Genomic DNA, 24,277 nt, shown 5'->3' on the forward strand with positions numbered 1-24,277 from the left:
ATGCCACTCATATCATATAGCACTATATCATAAGAAGCACAATACTCAGAGTTCCTAAAAATAAAGGTACTTTATTTTAGTGACAATGTGTCAGATATATCTCAGAGGATATACTCCCTTAGGAGGTAAGTAAAATACACACAGTATACACACAAACCAAAATCAGGTAAGTAAACAGTTAGAAAAGTAGTGCAAACTCTGTAGAATACAAAAGGATGCAATAGGCCTAGGGGCAACACAAACCATTTACTCTAAAAGTGGAATGCGAACCAATAATGGACCAGTCGGGCAGACTACTAAAAAAAGGTATATGTTCAACATCAATATAGCAAAAAACAAGATTTTAATTTTTATAAAAAGGAACATCAAATACGGGAGTTGGTACATAAATGGTCACAGGGTCAAGAGTGTCTAACATCAAATATCTCGGACTATGGCTAAATGATGAAGACCTTCCACCTGTGCAAATTGAGGCACTGACAATAACGATAAATGCTCTTATTTTTGCCTTGCAGAACCTCCTTAAAGATCCTTTGGGGACAGATTTCTGCAATTTGCAACATTGATGAGTGTAAACTCATGGCCACTCTCACATATGGCCGTTTTGTCCACAAAAATCACCTATCAAGCTGGCTGGATCTGGTGCAATGCCCAATGGTGTAGGAGTTTATTACAGCTACCTACTTCTACGGTGCAGGCCTAGATTCACCTGGATTTAATCTGGCTTTTCAAGATTATGGTCCTTATGAGTTTGGTGGGTGGCGGTGGACACTCACCAAACTCATGCCGCCATCTGACCGCCAATGAAGGCCTATTTTAAGTTTCCCGCTGGGCCTCACCATTGATGCAGCCTCGTAATCGAGCAAGCGGCAATGTAGCAGTGTTGTGGGTGCCACAGCACCTGTCGCGCTTTCCACTGCCCATAATTCGGGCAGTGAAAAACATGACGGGGCTGTGCATGGGGGCATGGCGGTCTTAAGACTTCCAGACTCACAAAGACAACCTATGTGCTTTGTGCATGTTTTCATTCTCTTTGTGCCAAGCTACCATCAGCTGAGCCAGAGTCAGTCAAGCAGCTTTTGTGGGGCCTTATTCAAGATAAATCTTTAGAATGCACAATTTTTATCAGGCTGTGATCGATCGGCTTGCAGCCAAAAACATTTTCGAGCTGCCTTACCACTGAAAAAATGAACAAAAATACTGATAAAACAAGACAGGTTATTGTGAGATCAAGATGATTTACAAGCTCATTTGACTGTGTGCTGGACTTCATTTTTGCCGGTTTTCGTACTCTGGGCATTTTACTACTGCTGACCATTGCTAAAGTGCAAGTGCTCTCTGTGTAAACTGTATTGGTAATTGGCTTATCCATGATTGGCATATTTGATTGACTAGTAAGTCCCTAGTAAAGTGCACTAGAGGTGCCCAGGGCCTGTAAATTAAATGCTACTAGTTGGCCTGCAGCACTGATTGTACCACCCACAGGAGTAGCCTGTAAACATGTCCCAGACCTGCCACTGCAGTGCCTGTGTGTGCAGTCTTGCACTGCCAATTTAACCTGTCAAGTGCACTTGCCAGGCCCAAATCTTCCCTTTTACTACAGGAAAGTAACCCCTAAGGTAGCACCATGGGCAGGGTACAGTGTATTTAAAAGGTAGAACATGTACTGATGTGTTTTACATGTCCTGATAGTGAAATATTGCCAAATTCGGTGTTCACTATTGCAAGGCCTTTATCTCCCATATGTCAACATGGGGACTGCCTTTAAAAATGTACCTTTTAAGTGCAGATTCCCATTGGGTGCAGATAGAGAAATAGAGCTTGAAGTCTCTGAACTCACAATTTAAAAATACACCTTTTGGCAAAGTTGGTTTTTAGATTGCCAGTTTGAAAATGCACCCTGTAGAAAGTGGGTGTTTTCTTGCTTAACCATTCTGTGCCTCTGCCTGCCTGTGGAATCCACATCTAGGTCAAACTGACAGTTGGGCTCCTTGTGAATTCCCTCTCGACAGTGACACAAAGGGAACTGGGAGTGTTGTGCATATTCTGATGAGCCTCCTGGGTTAGAGTGAGGACGGAGGGGCTGACACCAGCACCTGAAAGGGCTGTGCCTGTCCTCACACAATACAGTCTCCGACTACCTGGTGTTGTATCTGGGGCCAGGCCTGGGAAAGGCAGGATCTTGTCAACAACATAAACTTTCCTTTGAAGTTTGCCTACTTCAAAGGCAGAAATGAGTATAAGTAATGGACCTAAAACCCCAGACTTTTAGAACCCTTCTGGTTCAAGAAGAACCTCTGCCAAGGAGAAGAACTGGGGAGCTGGAGATTGAGTGCTGTCCCTTTGCTCTGTGTGCTTTGCTGGGTTGACCTGCAGTTACTGCTTTAGAGAGCGCAAGGACTGGACTTTGCTGTGTATCCTGCTTGTTAAGTTTCTCCAAGGGCTTAGACTGATCTTGCCTCCTGTTAAGAAGTCTCAGGGACAGCAAAGACTTCACCTACCAGCCTCTCTGTTCACTTGCTGTGGACTCTAATCTGCCAGGTGGTGTCTACTCCAGTGTCTGGGCCCTTGGGAGTGAAACTTGGTTGAAAACCAAGAAAAACAAAGTACATAGACTTCGGATGACACCATAAAAGATGCGGCTGCCTGACCCCGTGACGCCGCCTGCAACCGAAGCCGTGGTTCCCGCAGGAGTGCAATGACCCTGACTGGCATCGCAGGCCTGATGCATCTGCAGCCTGCTGAAGTCCTGTGACTTTGTAAGTCCAGAGTGCCATGTCTCTGAAGTCCTTGACACTGGACTTCCCCGTGGTGCCTGCAGCCCTGTGGCTTGACTGCAACCCCGTGAGGTTGCCTGACCATGTCTTGACCAGCTGGACATCAACCCTGCCGGAGCATAAGGAACCAATGCTTTGCACTGCCGCTGCCTCATCTCCACTGTTCTGCAGCAAGGAACTGACACTTCGCTCTGACGCTTCCTTGCCTCCACTGCTCAGCAGAAACGGAACCAATGCTAGACTCAATCCAGCAACGCATCTTCTTCCCTACTACGTGCACCGGCCTGTTTCCTCACTTTCACAAGGTACTGTAACTGGGGGTCCGTATGATTCTGTGACCGGCGCCATTGGTGTCGGATTGTTGGGAATGACGCCGTGATAGCACCAAATTGCAGCATTTTTGTTTCTAAGCAGTATAGTGAAGATTAATCTTTACAAAATCATAACTTTGCTTGTATATGTTGGATGTTTGTTGTTTCGGTCTTGTTTTACTCAGATAAGCATCAGCTATTTTTCTGAAGCTGTGTTAAGTGGTGTTTTCATTGAGTTACTGTGTGTAATTTTACAAATACTTTACATATTGCCTTTGAGATAAGCCTGACTTCTTGTACCAAGCTACCAAGGGGGTTGAGGAGGGTTTATCCTAGGTGTGTATCTCTATTACCCTGACTAGAGTGGGGGTCCATGCTTGAACAGAGTGCAACACTGACTGCCAACCAGAGACCACATTTCTACCATTGGTGATCAGTGGTGAGGATAGAACTTGTATTTGTACTTGATACAGTGATTAAGTGTACACTACTGTTTTCAGTGCAAACCATTACGTGACCACATACTAATTGCTCTTTTCTCCTTGGATTTTTTCTGCTTCCTTTTTTGGAGGGTTTTCTTAGGAACTCTCTGTTCTTTTTGGAACTCTTGCATTTTCATTGAACCTCACAATCATGTCTCAATCTTGGGATGCACCAGCTCTGTCTACAAAAGCTGTGTTTGAGTTGGAGAAACTGGAGGAGTACACAGTGGCTCTGCTCAAGCAGTTTTGTAGGGAATTAGGATGTCCAGTCAAGAGCTCCGCTAGGAAGGAGAAGCTACAAAAGGCGCTGAGGGATTGGTTGGCAGCAAAAGAGGATGAGGTCCAAACAGCAGAGGAGGATCTTGTTGTGGATGAGGCGGTACAGAGCATACATGATGTTGTGTTAAATAACCCTGACCTACCTGGAGGTAGGGCCTCTAGGGCAGGCACCAGTGTTTCATCCAAAGGCCTTACCCAGGAGGAACTGGAGGACAGGAGGACAGGAGGAAAAGAGGAGGCACCAATTGGAGCTGGGGAAGCTCAGACGCCAGCATGAGAGGGAGCTGCATCTGGCTAGAACCAAAAGGGAAGAGGAAAAAGACAGACTTGCATTGGAAGAGAAGAAACTGATCTTTGCACAAGAATTGAGTTGAAAGGAGCTGGATCTGTGGGGCAGATGCAGCACAGATAATGGCATCAGTACCCCAGTGAAGCCTAAAAAATAGAGTGCATATCTTCAAAGACCTGGTAAAAAGATTACAAGAGGGAGGATGACAAACACCTGTGGTTTAAGGGGTATGAGTCAGCGCTTCACATGACCCTGGTACCTGAGGTACACTGGGTGACAGGTCTGTGGATGCACTTTGAGGTAGAGGGGAGGGACACCTTGACATCCCTGATCCCTGATCCCTGATCCCCGATCCTTGGAGACTAACGTACTCTTTCATGAAGGACACTCTACTCACTAGATATGGCTTCACTCCACAGCAGTACAAGGAGAAGTTCAGGTCTTACAAGAAGGGGGATTCTCAAACCTGGTTAAAATGTGTTGACTTTTTTTGCAGGGCACTGGATGATTGGGTAACTACTTATGAGGGGCTATACAATTTGATTGAGAGGGAGCACTTCTATAGTTTTTGTTTTGCAGAGCTGAGCCAGCACCTATTTGACAGCAAGCTGACTGACCCCAGGAAGCAGACTGGTGGGAAAGCACCAGGGTCTAAAAGAGGCATGGGGGAGACTCAGCCAAGGGTGGGCAGAGTCCCCATCAGAAGAAGTGGGGGGTAAGAGTAAACAGGATGAGTTCTCCAAAGGGCCCCAACCTAGTTCCCAGGGTAAAGATTCCCAGACCCCAGTTGAAAAGATGCCTTGGATCTCTACAGGGAAACCTGCAGAGAAGGGTCCAAACAAATGTTTTGCATGTGATCAGGTGGGTCACATTAAGGGGAACTCCAAATGTCCCAAGTGGACACCAGCATCCACTGGAGCTCAGTCATAGGGTTTGTCCAGTGTATAATTTGGGGAGGAGTTATGAGAAAGTAGTCTCTTTCTAGCATGGTTACCCCCATTTTTGGCCTGTTTGTCAGTGTGTTTTGACTGTGTCACTGGGATCCTGCTAGCCAGGACCTGTAGGAGCCTGGCCTGGCTTTTAGTGGGTACCTTGTGGTACTTACACCTTGTGCCAGGTCCAGTTATCCCTTATTAGTAGAACAGAGGTGTTTCTAGCAGCTTAGGCTGTTAGAGGTAGCTATAGTCGAGCAGCTTAGGCTGAACTAGGAGACATCCAAAGCTCCTACTATACCACTTATATCATATAGCACTATATCCCACGAAAACACAATACTCAGAGTTACTAAAAATAAAGGTACTTTATTTTAGTGACAATATGCTAAAAGTATATCAGAGGATACCCTCACTTAGGAGGTAAGTAATATACACAAATTATATGTACACAAACCAAAATCAGGTAAGTAACAGTAAGAAAAGTAGTGCAAACAATGTAGAATCACAATAGGATGCAATAGGTAGAATTAGGCCTGGGGCAACACAAACCATATACTCCAAAAGTGGAATGCGAATCACGAATGGACCCCAGGCCTATGGTAGGTTGTAGAGGGTCATTGGGACTGTAAGAAAACAGTACGGGTGTCCAAAATACCCCACCCCAAGACCCTGAAAAGTAGGAGTAAAGTTACCCTACTACCCCAGAAAGACAGTATAGTCGAGATAGGGGATTCTGCAAGAACCACAACTGCTACCAAAGCACTGAAGACGGATTCCTGGACCTAAGGACCTGCAAAGGAAGGGGACCAAGTCCAAGAGTCACGCAAGTGACCGGGGAGGCAGGAGCCAACTAAACCCCGGATGAAGGTGCAAAAGGGCTGCCTCTTGGTGGAGGAAGCCAAAGATTCTGCAACAACGGAAGGTGCCAGGAACTTCTCCTTTGGTCAGAAAATGTCCCACGGCATGCTGGAGGTTGCAGAAGTGTTTCCACGCAGAAATACCGCAAACAAGCCTTGCTAGCTGAAAGAGTCGTGGTTGAGGATTTTGGGTGCTGCTGGAGACCAGGAGGACCAGGATATCGCTCCTTGGAGGAGGAAACAGAGGGGGCGCTCAGCAACTCAGAGAGTCCCTGCAGAAGCAGGCAGCACCCGCAGAAGTATCGGAACAGGCACTTTGAAGATCTGAGGACAGAGGTCGACTCAGAGTCACAAAGGAGGGTCCCACGACGTCGGAGTCCAACTCAGCGAGTTGGGCAAAGCAGAACGGAGTGCTGGGGACCCAGGCTAGGCTGTGCACAAAGGAATCCTTGGAAAAGTGCACAGAAGCATGAACAGCTGCAGATCACGCAGCACACAGAAGTACTGTCTGGCTTGGGGAGGCAAGGACTTACCTCCACCAACTTTGGACAGAAGGGCCACTGGACTGTGGGAGACACTTGGACCCAGCTCCTGTGTTCCAGGGACCAAACTCGTCAGGATGAGAGGGGACCCAGAGGACCTGTGATGCCGAAGTTTGGTGCCTGCGTTATCCGGGGGAAGATTCCGTCGACCCACAGGAGATTTCTTCTTGGCTTCCAGTGCAGGGTGAAGGCAGACAGACCTCAGAGCATGCACCACCAGGAAACAGTCGAGAAAGCCGGCAGGATGAGGCGCTACAATGTTGCTGGTAGTCTTCTTGCTACTTTGTTGCGGTTTTGCAGGCGTCCTGGAGCAGTCAGCAGTCGATCCTTGGCAGAAGTCAAAGAGGGAAGTGCACAGGAAATCTGGTGAGCTCTTGCATTCGTTATCTGAGGAATAGCCCAGAGGAGAGACCCTAAATAGCCCAGAAAGGAGGATTGGCTACTGAGAAAGGTAAGCACCTATCAGGAGGGGTCTCTGACATCACCTCCTGGCAATGGCCACTCAGAGCTGTCCATTGTGCCCCAACACCTCTGAATCCAAGATGGCAGAGGTCTAGGACACACTGGAGGAGCTCTGGGCACCTCCCCTGGGAGGTGCTGGTCAGAGGAGTGGTCACTCCCCTTTCCTTTGTCCAGTTTCGCGCCAGAGCAGGGCTGGGGGATCCCTGAACTGGTGTAGACTGGTTTATGCAGAGATGGGCACTATCTGTGCCCACCAAAGCATTTCCAGAGGCTGGGGGAGGCTACTCCTCCCCATCCCTTCACACCTATTTCTAAAGGGAGAGGGTGTAACACCCTCTCTCAGAGGAAATTCTTTGTTCTGCCTTCCTGGGACCAGGCTGCCCAGGCCCCGGGGGGGCAGAAACCTGTCTGAGGGGTTGGCAGCAGCTGCAGTGGAGACCCCGGAAAGCAAGTTAGGCAGTACCCGGGTTCTGTGCTAGAGACCCGAGGATGCATGGAATTGTCCCCCCAATACCAGAATGGTATTGGGGTGACAAATCCATGATCCTAGACATGTTACATGGCCATGTTCGGAGTTACCATTGTGAAGGTACACATAGGTATTGACCTATATGTAGTTCACACGTGTAATGGTGTCCCCGCACTAACAAACTCCGGGTAAATTGCCCTGAACAATGTGGGGGCACCTTGGCTAGTGCCAGGGTGCCCTCACACTTAGTAACTTTGCACCTAACCTTCAATAAGTGAAGGTTAGACATACAGATGACTTATAAGTTACTTAAGTGCAGTGTAAAATGGCTGTGAAATAACGTGGATGATATTTCACTCAGGCTGCAGTGGCAGTCCTGTGTAAGAATTGTCTGAGCTCCCTAAAGGTGGCAAAAGAAATTCTGCAGGCAATATGGATCTCCTGGAACCCCAATACCCTGGGTACCTAGGTACCATATACTAGGGAATTATAAGGGTGTTCCATGGTGCCAATCAGAATTGGTCAAATTAGTCACTAGCTTGCAGTGACAATTTTAAAAGCAGAGAGAGCATAAACACTGAGGTTCTGGTTAGCAGAGCCTTAGTGATACAGTTAGACACCACACAGGGAACACAGACAGGGCACAAGTTATGAGCACTGGGGTCCTGGATAGCAGGATCCCAATGACACAGGCAAAAACAAACATGCACACAAGTAAAAATGGGGGTAACATGCCAGGCAAGATGGTACTTTCCTACAGTAAGTACCTTTGGTACCCACCACAAATCAGGCCAGCCTCCTACAGGAGTTGGTTCTAGGAGAAGGGTGTGAGCCAGCTGACACGACCCTTGTTTCAGTAGGGGACAGTGAGATGGTCCAAAAGACCCTCATGCCCGAGTCACAGGAACCAGTGTGACTTCTGTGAGTTGTCACCTAGTGTCTAAAGAGCAAGTAGTTCCCATTGTGTTTCGCCAAGTAGTTGCAGTAGACAACTCAGAGCACCTGTGTAAGGTGGCGCAGGTTCCTTTTGAGGGGGGGGGGGGGGGTTATCAGGTTCCTTGAGGATAGCTGTGAGTCCAACCATGCCTATTGTTTGTCTGCTAGGCAATGACCTGGAGGATTCCCCTTGGAGTGAGGTGGAATGACGGTCACACATGGAGATGTTGGGTCTGCCTGTGTGGGTATGTATGACCACCCAGTTTATGGCAGCCCATCTGGGTTATTAGGGAGTCCTGGAGCCTGAAAGACTGGCCCAGGTGCCTGCCAGGAACAGGAAAGGCAAGGGGAGTGGGAAACCCACCCCAGACGTTCCCATGGCATAGGAGGAGGCTAAACCAGAGGGGGACACCCTGTGGCCTAGAGGGGAACAAGTGGCTGAACTGGGGGAAGCATCCAAGCTGACTCATTGGCAGCAGCAAGGGGGTCCCAGCAGGGAAGAGATCTGTGAGGCACAAAAGTCATGGCCTTTTCTTGAGGGTCTGTGGCGGCTTGCTGCAGAGCAGGCATCTGGCAAGGAGACTGGATCACACTGGATTTATTGGGAGGATGGCCTCCTGTATAGTGAGCCCAAGGTTGCTGAGCCTGGGGCACCCCGTGTGCTGGTGGTACCCAAGTGCTTCAGAACCTTCCTACTGGGGCTGGCTCATAATGTGCCTTTAGGAGGACATTTGGGGAGGGACAAAACTTTTGAGAAGATTGTCACCCACTTTTACTGTCCCCAAATGTGCAGGCACTCTGATGCATCTTGTAGGTCTTGCCAGACTTGTCAGGCAAGTGGCAGAAGTGGGAGGAGATGCAAGGCTTCCCTCCAACCATTCCCTTTTGTCTGCACCCCTTTTGAATGGGTGTTGATTGACATTGTGGGGCATCTGGACACCAAGACAGGCAAGGGCAACAGGTTTATCCTGGTCTTGGTGGACCATGCTACCTGGTACCTAGAGGCCATCCCTCTGAGGTCAGTGACAGATCCTATGGTGGAATGGTCACTGATAGGGATTTTTACCTGCATGGGGTTCCCCCGAGGAGGTGGTGTCCGACTGGGGTAACAACTTCATATCTACAAATATGAAGTGTCTGTGGAAGGAGTGTGGGGTGACCTAAAAGTTCACCACTCCTTACCACCGCCAAGGGAATGGGTTGGTTCAGAGATTCAACCGTGCCCTGAATAGCATGACAATGGGCCTGTCAAAGCCCATGAGGCATAAGTGGTACATCCTCTTGCCATTCCTTCTCTTTGCTTACAGGAAGGTACAGCAGAAGGGACTTGGTGTTAGCCTCTTTGAGCTACTGTATGGGCACCATTTGAGGGGACCTTTAAGTCTGGTGAAGGAGGTCTTGGTGAAATCTTCCATGAAGCCCCCCAGGTCGTGTTTAGCTATGTGCTGGCCTTTAGAAACCAGACTGCGCGCTCCAGGAAACTCACTCAGGTGAACCGAGAAGCCAGCCAGGAGGACACGAAACAGTGGTACGACCAGAATGCCACTGTGATTGAGTTTTAGCCTGGCTGGAAAGTGTGGGTCATGGCCCCAGTGGAGCCTCGTGCTCTCCAGGACAAGTGGACTGGGCCTTTAGAGATGGTGGAGCATAAGAGTGATGTCACCTATCTGGTGGACTTGCAGACTCCCAGGAACCGTTTGTGGGTCCTACATGTCAACCTCCTCAAACCTCACTTTGAGGGGTCTGAACTGAGCCTCATCCTGACTTCCTGTCTATGGAAGGTGTGAACCTCTCCCTAACCCTGACCCCAGACCAACAGAGGGACTGCCACCAGTTGGTGGGACAGTTTGTCTCCTTGTTTTCCATGACCGCAGGGGTCACTCATCTGTGTACCTATGATACACTGGGGACAGTCCACCTTTGTAACACAAGATATACAGGGTTACTGACAAGGTCAGAGCCACCATCAAGGATGAAGTTTCCAAGATGGGAGCACTAGGGGTAATTGAGTTCTCCAGCAGTCCGAGGGCCAGCCCAGTAATCTTGGTCCCAAAGACTGCTGCCTTTGGTGCTACCCCAGAACTGAGGTTTTGTGTGGACTACCGTGGACTTAATTCCATCATTAACACTGATGTGCAGCCCATCCCCAGAGCTGATGAACTCATAGATAGGCTAGGAGCTGCCAAGTTCCTCAGCACGTTTGATATCTGGGAACTGGCAGATTGCCTTGACCGGTGGACCAAAAGAGAGATCAGCATATTCCAACCTAGAGGGGCACTACCAGTTCAGGGTTATGCCCTTTGGGTTGAAAATTGCCCCTGCCACCTTTCACAGGTTGGCCAATCAGGCTGGGCTGGAAGATTTCAGCGCAGCTTACCTGGATGGCATCGCAGTATTGGGCTCCAGCTGGGAAAAACACCTGCAGCACCTCTGTGAACTGTTGAAGGCCGTGCAGTATGCAGTTCTAACTATTAAGGCCAGTAAGAGCCAAAAAGGACAGGGATCTATGGTTTACTTGGGACCCCAGGTGGTGAGTGGCCAGGTGGCATCTCTGTAACCCAAAATTGACACTATTCTGGCTTGGGAACCCCCCAAGACCCAAACAGAGGTGAAAGCCTTCCCAGATCTCACCAGTTACTACAGGAGGTTTGTCAAGGGGCATGGCACCATTGTTACCCCCTTGACTGAGCTGACCTCCAAAAAGCAGCCCAAGAAAGTGATGTGGACAGAGGCTTGTCAGACTGCTTTTGATGCACTGAAGGCAGCCATGTGCACAGTACCCGTGCTGAAGAAACTCGACTTCTCCAGGGAATTTGTTGTGCAGACTGATGTTTCCGAGCATGGTGTGGGGGCAGTTCTAGCTCACATAAATGAAGAGGCCCTACACCAGCCTGTAGCCTTCATTAGTAGGAGGTTACTCTCCAGGTAATGGAGGTGGAATACAATTCAGAGAGAAGCTTTTACTGTGGTCTGGGCACTGAAGAAGCTAAGACCCTACTTGTTTGGGGCTCACTTCCGGGTTCAGACAGACAACAGGCCCCTCAGATGATTAATGTAGATGAGGAGTCAGACCCCAAAATTGTTGAAGTGGCCCATTTCCCTACAGGGAATCGACTTTACTGTTGAACACCGCCCTAGTACAGAACACGCTAATGCTGACGGTCTGTCCAGATTCTTCTGCCTTAGTGATGAGAACTCCCATAGGGTTGCGTAGTTCACCCCACTTTCAGCTGGGGTACACGCGTTAGACCTGGCATCCTTGGCATGGTTTCCCCTGTCTTTTTGCCTTTGCTTCCTGTATTTCTGACTGGATGCTGGAGTTCGTTTTCGCTGATTTTGGTACTCTGAGCACCTTACCACTGCTGGCAAGTGGTAAAGTGTATGTGCTCTCTGTGTAAACTGTATTGGTAATTGACTTATCCATGATAGGCATATTTGATTTACTAGTTAGTCCCTAGTAAAGTGCACTAGAGGTGCCTAGGGCCTGTAAATGAAATGCTACTAGTGGGCTTGCAGCACTGATTGTGCCACCTACAAGAGTAGCCCTGTAAACATGTCTCAGACCTGCCACTGCAGTGTCTGTGTGTGCAGTCCTGAACTGCCACTTCGGCCTGGCAAGTGAACCCACTTGCCAGGCCAAAACCTTCCCCTTTACTACATGTTAGTCACCCCTAGGTTAGGATCCTATGTAGCCCCATGGGCATGGTGTAGTGTATTTAAAAGGTAGGACATGTACTGGTGTGTTTTACATGTCCTCATAGTGAAATATTGCCAAATTCATTGCATATTATTGCAAGGCCTATCTCTCCCATAGGTTAAAATGGGGACTTTGGAGATTGGGGTCTCTTAACTCACAATTTAAAAATACACCTTTAGGTAAAGTTGGCTTTTAGATTGTCAGTTTGTAAAGGCCAATTTTCAAAAGTGGGAATTTTCTTGCTTCACCATTCTGTGCCTCTGCCTGCCTATGGAGTCCACGTCTGGGTCAGACTGACAGTTGGGCTGTTTGTGACTTTCCTCTAGACAGTGACACAAAGGGAGCTGAGGAGTGTCCTGCATACCCTGATGAGTCTCCTGGGCTAGAGTGTGGAGGGAGGGGCTGACACCTGCATCTGAAAAGGCTGTGCCTGTCCTCACACAATACAGTCTCCAACCCTCTGGAGTGTTTCTGGGGCCAGGAGTGGGCAAGACAGGATCTTGTCAACAACAGAGACTTTCCTTTGAAGCTTGCCTACTTCAAAGGCAGAAATGGGTATAAGTAGTGGATCCCAAATCTCAATACTTAGAACACTTCTGGATCATTAGGAACTTCTGCCAAGGAGAGGAGTTGAAAAGCTGGAGGAGGAGCACTGCACCTTCGCTGTGCGTGCTTTGCTGGATTGGCCTGCAGTTGCTGCTTCTGCCTTAGAGAGGGCAAAGACTGAACTTTGCTCTGTATCCTGCTTGTGAAGTTTCTCCAAGGGCTTGGACTGAGCTGGCAGGCTGTTAAGAAGTCTCAAAGACAGCAAATATTTCATCTACCAGCCTCTGGGTTCACAGAAAAACCAAGTGCCCCGACTTCGGATGATGCCGGACTGACGCCGCTGCCTGACCGCGCAACACCGCCTGCACCTGAAGCCGTGGTCCCCGCTGGAGTGCGATGACATCGCAGGCCTGTCGCCGCCACAGCCAGTTGATGTCGATTGACTTTGTGAGTCCCGAGTGGCGTGTCACCGATGTCTGTGACACCCGACTCCACCGCAGTGCCTGCAGCTCTGTGGCATGACCACGACTCCATGAGGTCGCCCCACCACGTCTTGACCCGCTGGACATAGACCTTTCCTAAGAGTAAGGAACCAATGCTTTGCACCGACGCTGCCTCATCTCCACTGCTCCGCAGAAAATGAACTGACGATTCGCACTGATGGCGTCTCACCTCCACTGCTCCACATCAAAGGAACCAACACCACACCAGATCCAGCGGCGCCTCTCCTCCCTGACCCCGTGCACCGGCCTGTTTCCTCACTTCCTAAAAGTACTGTGCCTGGAGTCTGTGTGACTCTGGAACTGGCGCCATTGACTTTGGATTCTTGGGAATGGCTCAATCACCACGCCAGGATACCACAATCTTTAAAAAATCATTAGTTTACTTGTGTATGTTGTTTGTTTGTCATTTTGGTCTTGTTTTACTCAGATATATATTGGCTGTTTTTCCAAAGTGGTGTTAAATATTTTTGTTGTGTTTTCACTGTGTTACTCTGTCTGAATTTACAAATACTTTACACTTTGCCTTTGAGATAAGCCTGACTGCTTGTGCCAAGCTACCAATGGGGTGTGCAGGGGTTTCCCTAGGTGCGTTTCTCAATTACTCTGTCTAGAGTAAGGGTCCCTACTTAGACAGAGTGCAAACTGGCTACCAACCAGAGACTCCATTTCTAACACACATTTAACAGCAGACTTATATCAACTGTTAACTTTCCAGTCAAATCTATTGAGCCCATCAAAACTTCACATCAAGACACAACTACTCCGGCTGTGGCTCAGCTTGATCCCAATGAAAGCACACACATTTGGGCAATTAACAGGTGGTCAATGTCGCTCTACGAAGGAGGTTCTCTCCCACATTCTCTGCATATGCACCTGCCTGTCCCGCAACAGACTTTATTAGCTTGTATCTATCTTCAGACAATTGAAGATAAGATCTTGCAAAGTTGCAGTTGAAGAATGCATGAAAGGGGAGTACGGTTGATTGACTATCTTTTACTTTTATTAAGGCTGCTACAATGATGTTGAACGCTGCAGCACCATGGAGCAAGCAGATTATTCAATTTGTTTTTGGTAGTGCTCATATGGACTATATTAAACAACTCTGCTTTAATCTTTGGTCATGCTGTGTGCTCTAATACCTTCGTCATCAGAAAATATTTATTGTTCTTGTAGACATTGACAAGTACTGCACTGAAATGTACTGGTGCTCTAAATGCTTTGATGAGAAATGCTTGCACTTATTGTGACTTTGATGTAATTCATTTTGGTCCTCGAAAGGCCAAGGTTTTTTTCCCTGCATCTAAATTGCACAGCAGCCTTTGCATATGAAATAGTAGATTTCATTTAATCCCAACAATTGATTCACCAACCTGTAGTTACAGGCTGTTAATTGGATAGCATTCACACGTTAACTGCTTGTGAGATGAGATGTTGATTTATTAAATGTGATTTTGATGCAACCATACCATAAGGCCATGAACTTTTAAGGATACTTAGCATTGTACCCCTTGTATTTATATTAGTGTGTTAGGCGTTAGTGTTCATCCACAAATCTTTATTCATTTAAGATTCATAGTCTGCTTTTGTGTGCATTGTAAATGCTAACATAGACTAAATGATGACAAAAAGCACTTTCACTTCAATTATATATCTGGGTTGGCTGCATGCTTCTTTTTAAAGTGGTTATTTCTTAGATGGTGCTTTTTACAATTCTTTTTATTCAAACTAGTCAGCAATTGTTGCTGTGACACATGTTATCATCTGTACCTTGTTTGCTATCTTCTTCCCTTTTCTTTCTTATTACATAATTTACATTTTTTTTTTTTAAATTAGCACTTGTATAGCACACTACTCACCCGTTAGGGTCTCAAGGCGCTGTACTCATACTGCTATGGAACCCCTCCTGGCTTTTCCCTGTGAGGCGCCCACTCCTGAGCACCCCCAGGGTGAAGCCAGGCATCCAAGCGCTGTGGGGGCCGTTGTGGAGATTAAGCAAGCTATTGCCCAGAGTTGCAGAGTGGGACCCATGAATTAGATTAGTCACTGAGGCGAGAATTATCTGGTCAAGGGGAATTGAGCCCAAGACCTGCCGAAGCAGGACTTGAACCCTGGTCTTGAGCCAGATCTCTGCTTCAGGGTCTGCCGCTCTAACCATTGAGCCACACTTCTCCACATAAGGAATTTTTGGCTTCCTGTAGGAGGCAGGCCTTATTTGTGGTGGGTACCTGTAGGAGGCTGGCCTGGTTTGTAGTGGGTACCACAGGTACTTACACCTTATACCAGTTCCAGTTATCCCTTATTAGTGAAATGTAGGCAGTGTAGACAATACTCAGTGTTACCACAAATAGGCCAAAAATATCTTAGAGGCTATACTCCCCTAGGAGCTGAGTATTAGACAGAAAATATACAGTAGTAACCAAAATTAGGTAAGTAAACAATCATAGAATAGTGCAAACACTGAAAATCACCATAGGCTACAATGGGCCATGGGGCAACACACACTGTATACTAAAATAGTGGAATGCGAATGTTGGTTCCCCCCCTAGGCAAGTGTAGTGTGTAGAGGGGCACAGGGAGTGTAAGAAAACACCAAAGGTAAGTAAAATACCCTACCCCAGAGCCCAGGAAAGTAGGAGTAAAGTACAGCAAGTTTCCCCAGAACACACTTTAAGTTGCGATAAAGAATAATGCAAAAACCAAGCAAGACTGCAAGACACCAATCATGGATTCCGGGACCTGAAGATCTGTGGATAGAGGAGACCAGGTCCAAGAACAGATGAAGAGTCCAGGAAGAACAGGAGCCCCTGCTAGCCCGGATGAAGGTGCAAAAGTGGATTCTCTGTTGGAAGAAAAAGCCAGATATGCACCAAAGAAGACAGCTGCAGGTTCCTGCTTGGTGCAAGAGATGTCCCACGTCGAGTCATTGGATGCAGGCTGGTTTTCGTCATTGAATTCCCCCAACAATCCTTGGCTCACGCAAATGTTGTGGTTGGTGGGAAAAGGCCCTACCAGGGCCCAGGAGGGACTTGGGGGTCTCAACTCGGACTGAGAAGAGGGGGCTCTCAGCACTTTAGAGAGCCCTCAAAAGACAAAGCAGCAACCACAGGAGACCCAGGACACGGGGACAAATGAGTTGCAAATCACAGTCATCGCAGCTCTACACAAAGGGATCCCATGCCACCGGAGAACAACTCAGGGAGCTGAGCGTCGCAGGATAGAGTACTGGGGACATGAGCTACGCTGTGCGTGAAGGATTTCATGGAGAAGCACACAGATCCCTAGGAACTGAAAAAAATGCAGTGCACAGGGGTACTGTCTGGCTCGGGGAGGCAAGCCCTTATGTCCACCAAATTTGGACAGCTGGACCTTTGGACAGTCAGGATCACTTTGGTCCACCACCTGTGTTCCAGGGATCATGCTCATTGACAGGTGAGGAGCCCCAGAGAACTGGTTGATGCTGCAGAGAGGTGCCTGCTGAAGCAGGGAAGTGACTCCATCACTCCACAGGAGATTCCTTCAGTCCTTCTGGTGCACAAAGAAGGCAGGCAGTCCTCAGAGCGTGCAACCTGGAAACTGTTGCAGTTGCTGGCAGGAGCAGAAGTTACAGAGTTGCAGTAGCCTTCTTGGATACTTTGTTGCAGTTGTAGTGTTCCTGGAGCAGTTCTGCGGTTGATCCGATGGTAAAAGATGGAGCAGAGTTTGCAGAGGAGTCCTGCTGGAGTCTTGCAAAACCGAATCTAAGGAAACACCCAGAGGAGAGACCCTAAATAGCCCTGAGAGGGGGAATGGCTACCTAACCAGGTATGGACCTATCAGGAGGGGTCTCTGACATCCCCTGCTGGCACTGGCTACTCAGATGCTCCCAGAGTATCCCAACACCTTGGAATCCAAGATGGCTAACGCCAGAAACACGCTGGAGGAGCTCTGTGCACCACCCCTGGGGTGGTGATGGACAGGGGAGTGGTCACTTCCCTTTTCTTTGTCCAGTTTCATGCTAGAACAGGGACTGGGGGTCCCTGAAATGGTGTAGATTGGATTATGCAAGGAGGGCACTGTTTGTGCCCTTCAAACCACTTCCAGAGGCTCTGAAAGAATACCCCTCCCACGTCTGTAACACCTATTTCCAAAGGGAGAGGGTGTAACAACCCTGTCCCAAAGGAAATGCTTTGTACTGCCTTCCTGGGATTAGGATGCCCAAGCCCCAGGAGGGCAGAGGCCTATCTGTGAGGTGGCAGGAGCTGGGGCTGAAGAGGAAACCTCAGACAGCTGGTTTGGCAGTACTGGCGGTCCAAGGTGGAGCCCCCAGGGTGCATGGAATTGCCCCCCCGATGCCAGAATCAGATTGGGGGTACAATTTCACAATCCTGGACACCTTACATGGCCATTTTCGGGGTTACCACTGCGAATCTACATACTTGTATTGGCCTATTTGTAGTGCACACTTAGAATGGCATTCCCCATACTCACAAAGTCTGGGAAATTGGTCCTGGACAACATGGGAGCACCTCTGCTAGTGCAAGGGTGCCCTCACACACAGTAACTTTGCACCTAGCCTTCAGGAGCTGCAGGTTAGACATATAGGTGACTTATCAGTTACCTTGTGCAATGAAAATGTCTGTGAAATAGTACTAACACTATTTCACTCAGGCTGCATTTGGCAGTTGTGAAGAAGAGTTTGTATGAGCTCCTGATGGGTGGCAAAAGAAATGCTGCAGCCCATAAGGATCTCCTGGAACCCTACTGCCCTGGGAACCTAGGTACCATATACTAGGGACCTATGAGGGTGTCCAGTATGTCAATCTGGAGTGGAATATGGAGTCACTAGACTATAGTGACAACACAGTAAAACATACTGACATATAGGCCACAAACTGGGGGTAACATGCCATGAAAGATGGTACTTTCCTACAGTACCTATGGTACTTACACCTTATACCAGGTCCAGTTATTCCTTATTAGTGAACTGTAGTCATTTTCTAAAAGCCAGGCTTCTTAGGGGTAGTGTGGATGACATGCAATGCTCATGCAGTATCACTTTAGTCACACTTAGTACTCACACAAGAAAGAAAACACTCAGGGGGTCATTCTGACCCCGGCGGTCTGAGACCGCTGGGGCCAGGGTCGGCGGAAGCACCGCCGACAGACCGGCGGTGCCCCGCAGGGCATTCTGACCGCGGCGGTTCGGCCGCGGTCAGATGCGGGAAACCGGCGGTCTCCCGCCGGTTTCCCGCTGCACTGCAGAATCCTCCATGGCGGCGGAGCGCGCTCCGCCGCCATGGGGATTCTGACACCCCCTACCGCCATCCTGTTCCTGGCGGGACTCCCCCGCGGTAGGGGGTGCTGCGGGGCCCCTGCATGGGCACTGCAGGGGCCCCCGTAAGAGGGCCCCACAAAGTATTCCAGTGTCTGCTATGCAGACACTGAAATACGCGACGGGTGCAACTGCACCCGTCGCACCTTCCCACTACGCCGGCTCAATTCTGAGCCGGCGTCCTCGTGGGAAGGCTGATTTGCCCTGGGCTGGCGGGCGGCCTTTTGGCGGCCGCCCGCCAGCCCAGGGCAAATCCCAAAATACCCTCAGCGGTCTTTCGACCGCGGAGCGGTATTTTGGTGGGGGAACTTCGGCGGGCAGCCTCCGCCGCCCGCCGAAGTTAGAATCACCCCCTCAGTGTTACAAAAATAAAGGTAATTTATTTTGGTGACACAAATACTAAAAATACCATAGAGAGTATACTCCCTTAGGAGGTAAGTAATACACAAATTATATACACTAGTATCCATAAATAAATGTAAAAACAGTTAGAAAACAGTTCAATTAGTGAATATCACCATAGGTAGAAATTAGCCTAGGGGGAAGACAAACCATATACTAAGAAAGTGTAATGCGTAAGTCAGTTTCCCACCTAGGCAAGTGTAGTGTGCAGAGGGGCACTGGGAGTATTAGGAACCCCCAAAGGTAAGTAATAGAAACTGGCTCATCGATTCTGATGCATCAGGAAAACAGGAGTAAATCACAGTAAGTTTCTTAGAACATGCAAGAAGTTGTGATAGAAGACTATGCAAGAACCAGAAGAGACTGCAAGACACCAACATGCACAGGAGTCCCACAGCACAGGGACAAAGAAGGTGCAAAAGGAGGCCCACACAGCAATGCGACAAAGGCTCCCACACTGCCGGGGAACCACTCAGGAAGCTGTGCATTGCAGGATATAGTGCTGGGGGCCAGAGCTTCAAGGTGCATGAAGAACTTCATGGAAGAATGCCCACGGGCCTAGACAATTGCAACTCACGTGGTGCACAGGGGTACTGTCTAGCATGGGGAGGCAAGCTCTTACCTCCACCAACTTTGGACAGTAGGACGTCAGTCCACCACCCGTGTTGCAGGATCCACGCAGCCCAGCAAGAGAGGGGATTCACACCACTGGTTGTTGATGCAGTAGTTGCCTGCTGGAGCAGGGGAATGATGCCTTCACCCCACAGGGAAATTCCTTCACTCCTCTGGTGCAGGCTGAAGACAGGCTGTCCTCAGAGGGTGGACAACCAGGAAACAGTTGCAGTTGTTGCAGGAGCTGAAGATGCAATGTTGCAGAAGTCTTCTTTGCTTCTTTGTTGCAGTTGTAGAGTTGCTGGAGGGTCAGATGTAGTTTCTTCAGTGAGAAGGTGAAGTGGAGGATGCAGAGGAATCCTGCTGGAGACTTGCAATATGAATATGAAGAACAACCTAAAGGAGAGAACCTAAATAGCCTTGAAAGGGGGATTGGTCATCTAAACAGGTAAGCACCTATCAGGGGAGGGGGCTGATGTCTCCTGCTGGCACTGGCCACTCAGATGCTCCCAGAGTTCCCTACCAACTTGGAATCCAAGATGGCAAAACCCAGAGACCCTCTTGAGGAGCTGTGAGCACCACCCCTGGGGTGGTGATGGACAAGGGTGTGGTCACTCCCCTTTCCTTTGTCCAGTTTTGTGCCAGAGCAGGGACTGGGGGTCCTGAACCGGTGAAGACTGGATTATGCAAGGATTGCACCAAATGTGCCCTTCAAAGTATTTCCAGTGGCTTAGGGAGGCTATCCCTCCCAAGCCTGTAACATCTTTTTTCCAAAGGGCGAGGGTGTAACACCCCTCTCCCAAGGGAAATCCTTTGTTCTGCCTTATTGGGCTTGAACTTCTCAAGCAACAGGAGGACAGAAATCTGTTTCTGAGGTGGCAGCAGCTGGGGCAGCCTGGAACACCTCAGAAGGCTGTAATGGCAATACTGTGGGTCCTCTAAAGGTGCATGGAATCATACATCCAAAGCTTGCAAAAGCCTTGGGGTATTATCCCAGCATGAAACATGCCTATGTTTAGGGTTGCCATTATGTAGCTGGACATAGCTTAGGGACGTATACCCAGTACACACGTAAAATGGCCCGTACTCATGAAGTCTGGGAAAATAGGCCTGTAGTTCGTGGGGGCACTTCTTCTAGTACAGGGGTGCCCTCACACACAGGTACTTTGCACCTTTCCCTCAGGGCTCGAGGGCCTGCCATAGGGGTGACTTATAAGTGACCTGGTCCTGCAGGAACCTTTGCATGGGCTCCCTATGCGTGATCAAATATATGCTGCAGCCCATAGGGATCCCCTGGAACCCTAATGCCCTGGGTACCTAAGTACTAGGGACTTATAACGGGGGCACCAGTTTGCCAATTGTGGGTGAAAAATACTAGGTTACCAGTATGTAACAACCAGATTTAGAGGAGAGAGAGCCCAATCACTGGGGTCCTGGTTAGGAAGATCCCAGTGAACACAGTCAAGTACACTGGCATCAGGCAGACAATGGGGGTAACCATGACAAAAAGAGGGTACTTTCCTACACTTGCAATGAAATTGATCAATCATGCAAAGAATCAATAAGCTAAACAAAACTATTAGAGCCTTCTCCACATCTATCCATATGCTCTTCTCATACCTGTATTTCTATTATTTCTCTATGTGACTTTGATTGATTATTACTTACTCTTACAGAAGATATCCCAATAAGCATGCTTTCATCAGAGGAAGTGAACAGGACCTTGCTGACAGATTTCATCCTGGCAGGCTTTGCAGTGGACCCAGACCTACAACCTCTTCTCTTCATTGTGTTCTCAGCCATGTATTTGATTACAATTCTGGGAAATGGAAGCTTCATCTTGCTCATTAGGCTTAACCCTTGCCTTCACACACCTATGTATTTCTTCCTCACTTCTTTGTCTCTCTTGGACATCTGTTACTCCTCTGCTGTAGTTCCTAATACACTAGTTAATATCCTAAACAAAGATGGAAGTATTACTCTCATCGGATGTGCTACACAGCTGTTTCTCTTCTGTGCCTTGGGATCAACAGAATGCCTCTTATTATCAGTGATGGCCTTTGATCGCTACGTTGCCATATGCAGACCACTGCATTATACCACAATTATTACTGGGGGACTTTGCATTCAACTAGTAGCTGCATCCTTTGCATTGGGCACTGCTCACTCCTTGCTGCAGGTCAACCTAACATTTAAGCTAAAGTTCTGCCAGGCAAGAGTGGTGGACCATTTCATCTGTGATGTTAGACCCCTCTTGAAATTGTCCTGCACGGACACATTCATTAATGAGGCTGTAATATTTATTTGTGCAACGATGGTTAGTGGCACATCTCTCGTCACAATATTAATGTCATATACATACATTATATCTGCCTTGCTCAAAATCCCATCTGTGGCAGGTAGGCAAAGGACATTCTCGACATGTGCATCTCATCTGACCTGCGTGATCCTTTTCTATGGTGCAGTCCTCTTCATGTACTTGCGACCACCCTCACTTTATTCCCCTGAATCAGAGCGAGCAGCCTCAGTTTTGTACACAGTTGCAATTCCAATGTTCAACCCACTGATCTACAGCCTGAGGAATCAGGAAGTTAAGGAATCTTTGAAGAAAATCCTGTTTTATAGAAACCCTCTCCGTTGCTCAAAAAATGTGAATAAATAATTCATGGACTTTTAGTAGCAGTATTTGAAGGAAGGTGATTTGTATGTATGATAACTTGTGCAGTTCATGTTCAATGTCAAACATTTGTATCAGTGAGTTATTGTTTCCTCCTAAACAGATCTGAAAATAAGCATTACTTTATAGCAGCCTGTCCAACTGAACCAAACATTTAAGTTGAAATGAAAAATGTACATGATCTACTCAGCCTGCTGAATTACTTTGCTGATCAAATTGCAAAGAAATATGTTTTATGGCAATTAGGCCCAGAATTAAGAGGGCCTAGCGCCATTCCAATGCCACATTAGCATCATGTGACCATTGCACCAGTTTGTGAAGCCTTGAGTCACATTATACCTGTACCAGGTAGGATGTATTCCCCCATTAAAAGCCATGCAGAACTGGTGTAGTAAAATCTACAAGATTTCACTGCGAAAATCTGCGCCTTCACAGCATACATTTTTTATTGCCTGCTCAGATTAAGCATTCATTTGACAATGGGTTTATTATCATGGGACCCCACCTTGCATTGCTGGAGTAGTGTCATTTTCTTGACGCTAGTCCAGCAATGCGTCGGTTTAGCATAACAGCTGCATCAGAATTTCTGACACATCTGTGTAAATGTGCATCATGGAGCACTGTATCGTAAATACTCCTCTACGATGGCATCGTTAGGGGGTCCAGGGCTGGCACAAGAAAACTGGCTCATCGATTCTGATGCATCAGTTCCTTGTAAATGAGGCCCAAAGGGTTAAATTTTTTAGTAGGATAACAGGCACTCCTCTTGCTTAGTCTCCCTCACTTAGATTGCTGGGGACTAAAGATAGGAGCTGGCTCTGCCATCAGGATCTACCTTTCCCTGGTCCCGGCGCTAGCCAGAATGGGTGTGTGATTGCCACCAAGTTTAGGATGGGTCATAAAAATCATTCCTATTGTTAGTTTTTTGCCATACCATTTGTATACCTTGCAAGTCTGAGACAGATGAAGTCATTTAGCGTCCCTGATCCCTGGTAAAACAAACCCAGGGTATGGAGAAAACTTGTGTCAACTGGCCAACCCATTTTAATCAGAATTAGCTCCTGTCATGGATAAAAGAGTTGTTGCTGTGAACAATGGGGCATATTTACAAGAAAGTGGTGCATCGGTCCCAATACGCCATTTTTCATTCCTTGCCCCTGCCCCACCTAACAACACAATGGTTGCACCATATTTACAATACCACGCACCATGGCGGTTGTTAGGACAATAACAGCAACATTTTGTACGCTATTGTGGTGATTTGCTGCACTAGCATCAAAGATTTTGACACTAGTGCAGCAAAGTGCAGGACAGGCCCAATGATTAAAATGGGTGCTTCATTTTAACGCCTGCTCTGAAAAAGGTTTTCGAGAAGCTATAGTGATGGTGGTGATGGTTGTGATGGTGGCAGCTATGACTTGGACCCAGAGCAGTTCCTGGTTATTGTAGCTGGCCAGCAGTGGCAGGAAGGGATCTTGCTGTGTGCTAGGCTGGACCTGCATTGACAGAAAGGATACCTGGTAGATGCAGTCCCACGTGGGCTCCACTGAGGCAGGACTCCTGGCGCTACTACATAGACAGTGAGCCAGGAGGGGGAGTAATTACTGGTGGGATGCGGTGCAACCAAGCAGCTCAAGCCACATGACACGGCATGGATTAAAACACAGGGAGGAAATAATAGAAGGTGAAAAAAAAGAGAGAGAAGGAGGAGAGAATAATTACCTGGCAGATCTCTTTGCTGACTGTGCAACAGTGCAACAGTGTTAACCCGGGGTACGGTAGCCCTGCCACTGCTGCATGGGGCATGCCGGTGAGGCTGCGGAGGCTGCTTGCTCACAAGCAAGTGTGGCTTGCGGCCACTGTGTCTTGTTGTAGGAAAGTACCATCTTGCCTGGCATGTTACCCCCATTTTTCACTGTATATATGTTGTTTTAGTTGTATGTGTCACTGGGACCCTGTCAGCCAGGGCCCCAGTGCTCATAAGTGTGCCTGAATGTGTTACCTTTGTAGTGACTAAGGGGGTGATTCTAATTCTGGCGGGCGGCGGAGGCCGCCCGCCAGAATTCCGCCCCCATAATACTGCTCCGCGGTCTTCATAATGAGTTTTTCCCTGGGCGGTCTCCAAAAGACCGCCCGCCAGCCCAGGGAAAAACTCCCTTCCCACGAGGATGCCGGCTCGTAATCGAGCCG

General features: G+C 48.2%; 1 protein-coding gene across 1 annotated transcript in view; it reads left to right on the forward strand.

Moving 5' to 3' along the window:
* Positions 1-10,325: 10,325 nt before the first annotated feature.
* LOC138287099 (olfactory receptor 5I1-like) overlaps positions 10,326-24,277 on the forward strand; it is a 145,137-nt gene continuing 131,185 nt past the window's right edge. The window contains exons 1-4 of the mRNA XM_069227461.1: positions 10,326-10,573; positions 10,674-10,819; positions 21,087-22,026; positions 23,903-23,966. Of these exons, the coding sequence (XP_069083562.1) occupies positions 10,326-10,573; positions 10,674-10,819; positions 21,087-22,026; positions 23,903-23,966 (1,398 nt within the window). The remainder of the gene's footprint in view (positions 10,574-10,673; positions 10,820-21,086; positions 22,027-23,902; positions 23,967-24,277) is intronic.

The sequence above is a fragment of the Pleurodeles waltl genome, chromosome 4_1, assembly GCF_031143425.1.
Source record: "Pleurodeles waltl isolate 20211129_DDA chromosome 4_1, aPleWal1.hap1.20221129, whole genome shotgun sequence".
NCBI lineage: Eukaryota > Metazoa > Chordata > Amphibia > Caudata > Salamandridae > Pleurodeles > Pleurodeles waltl.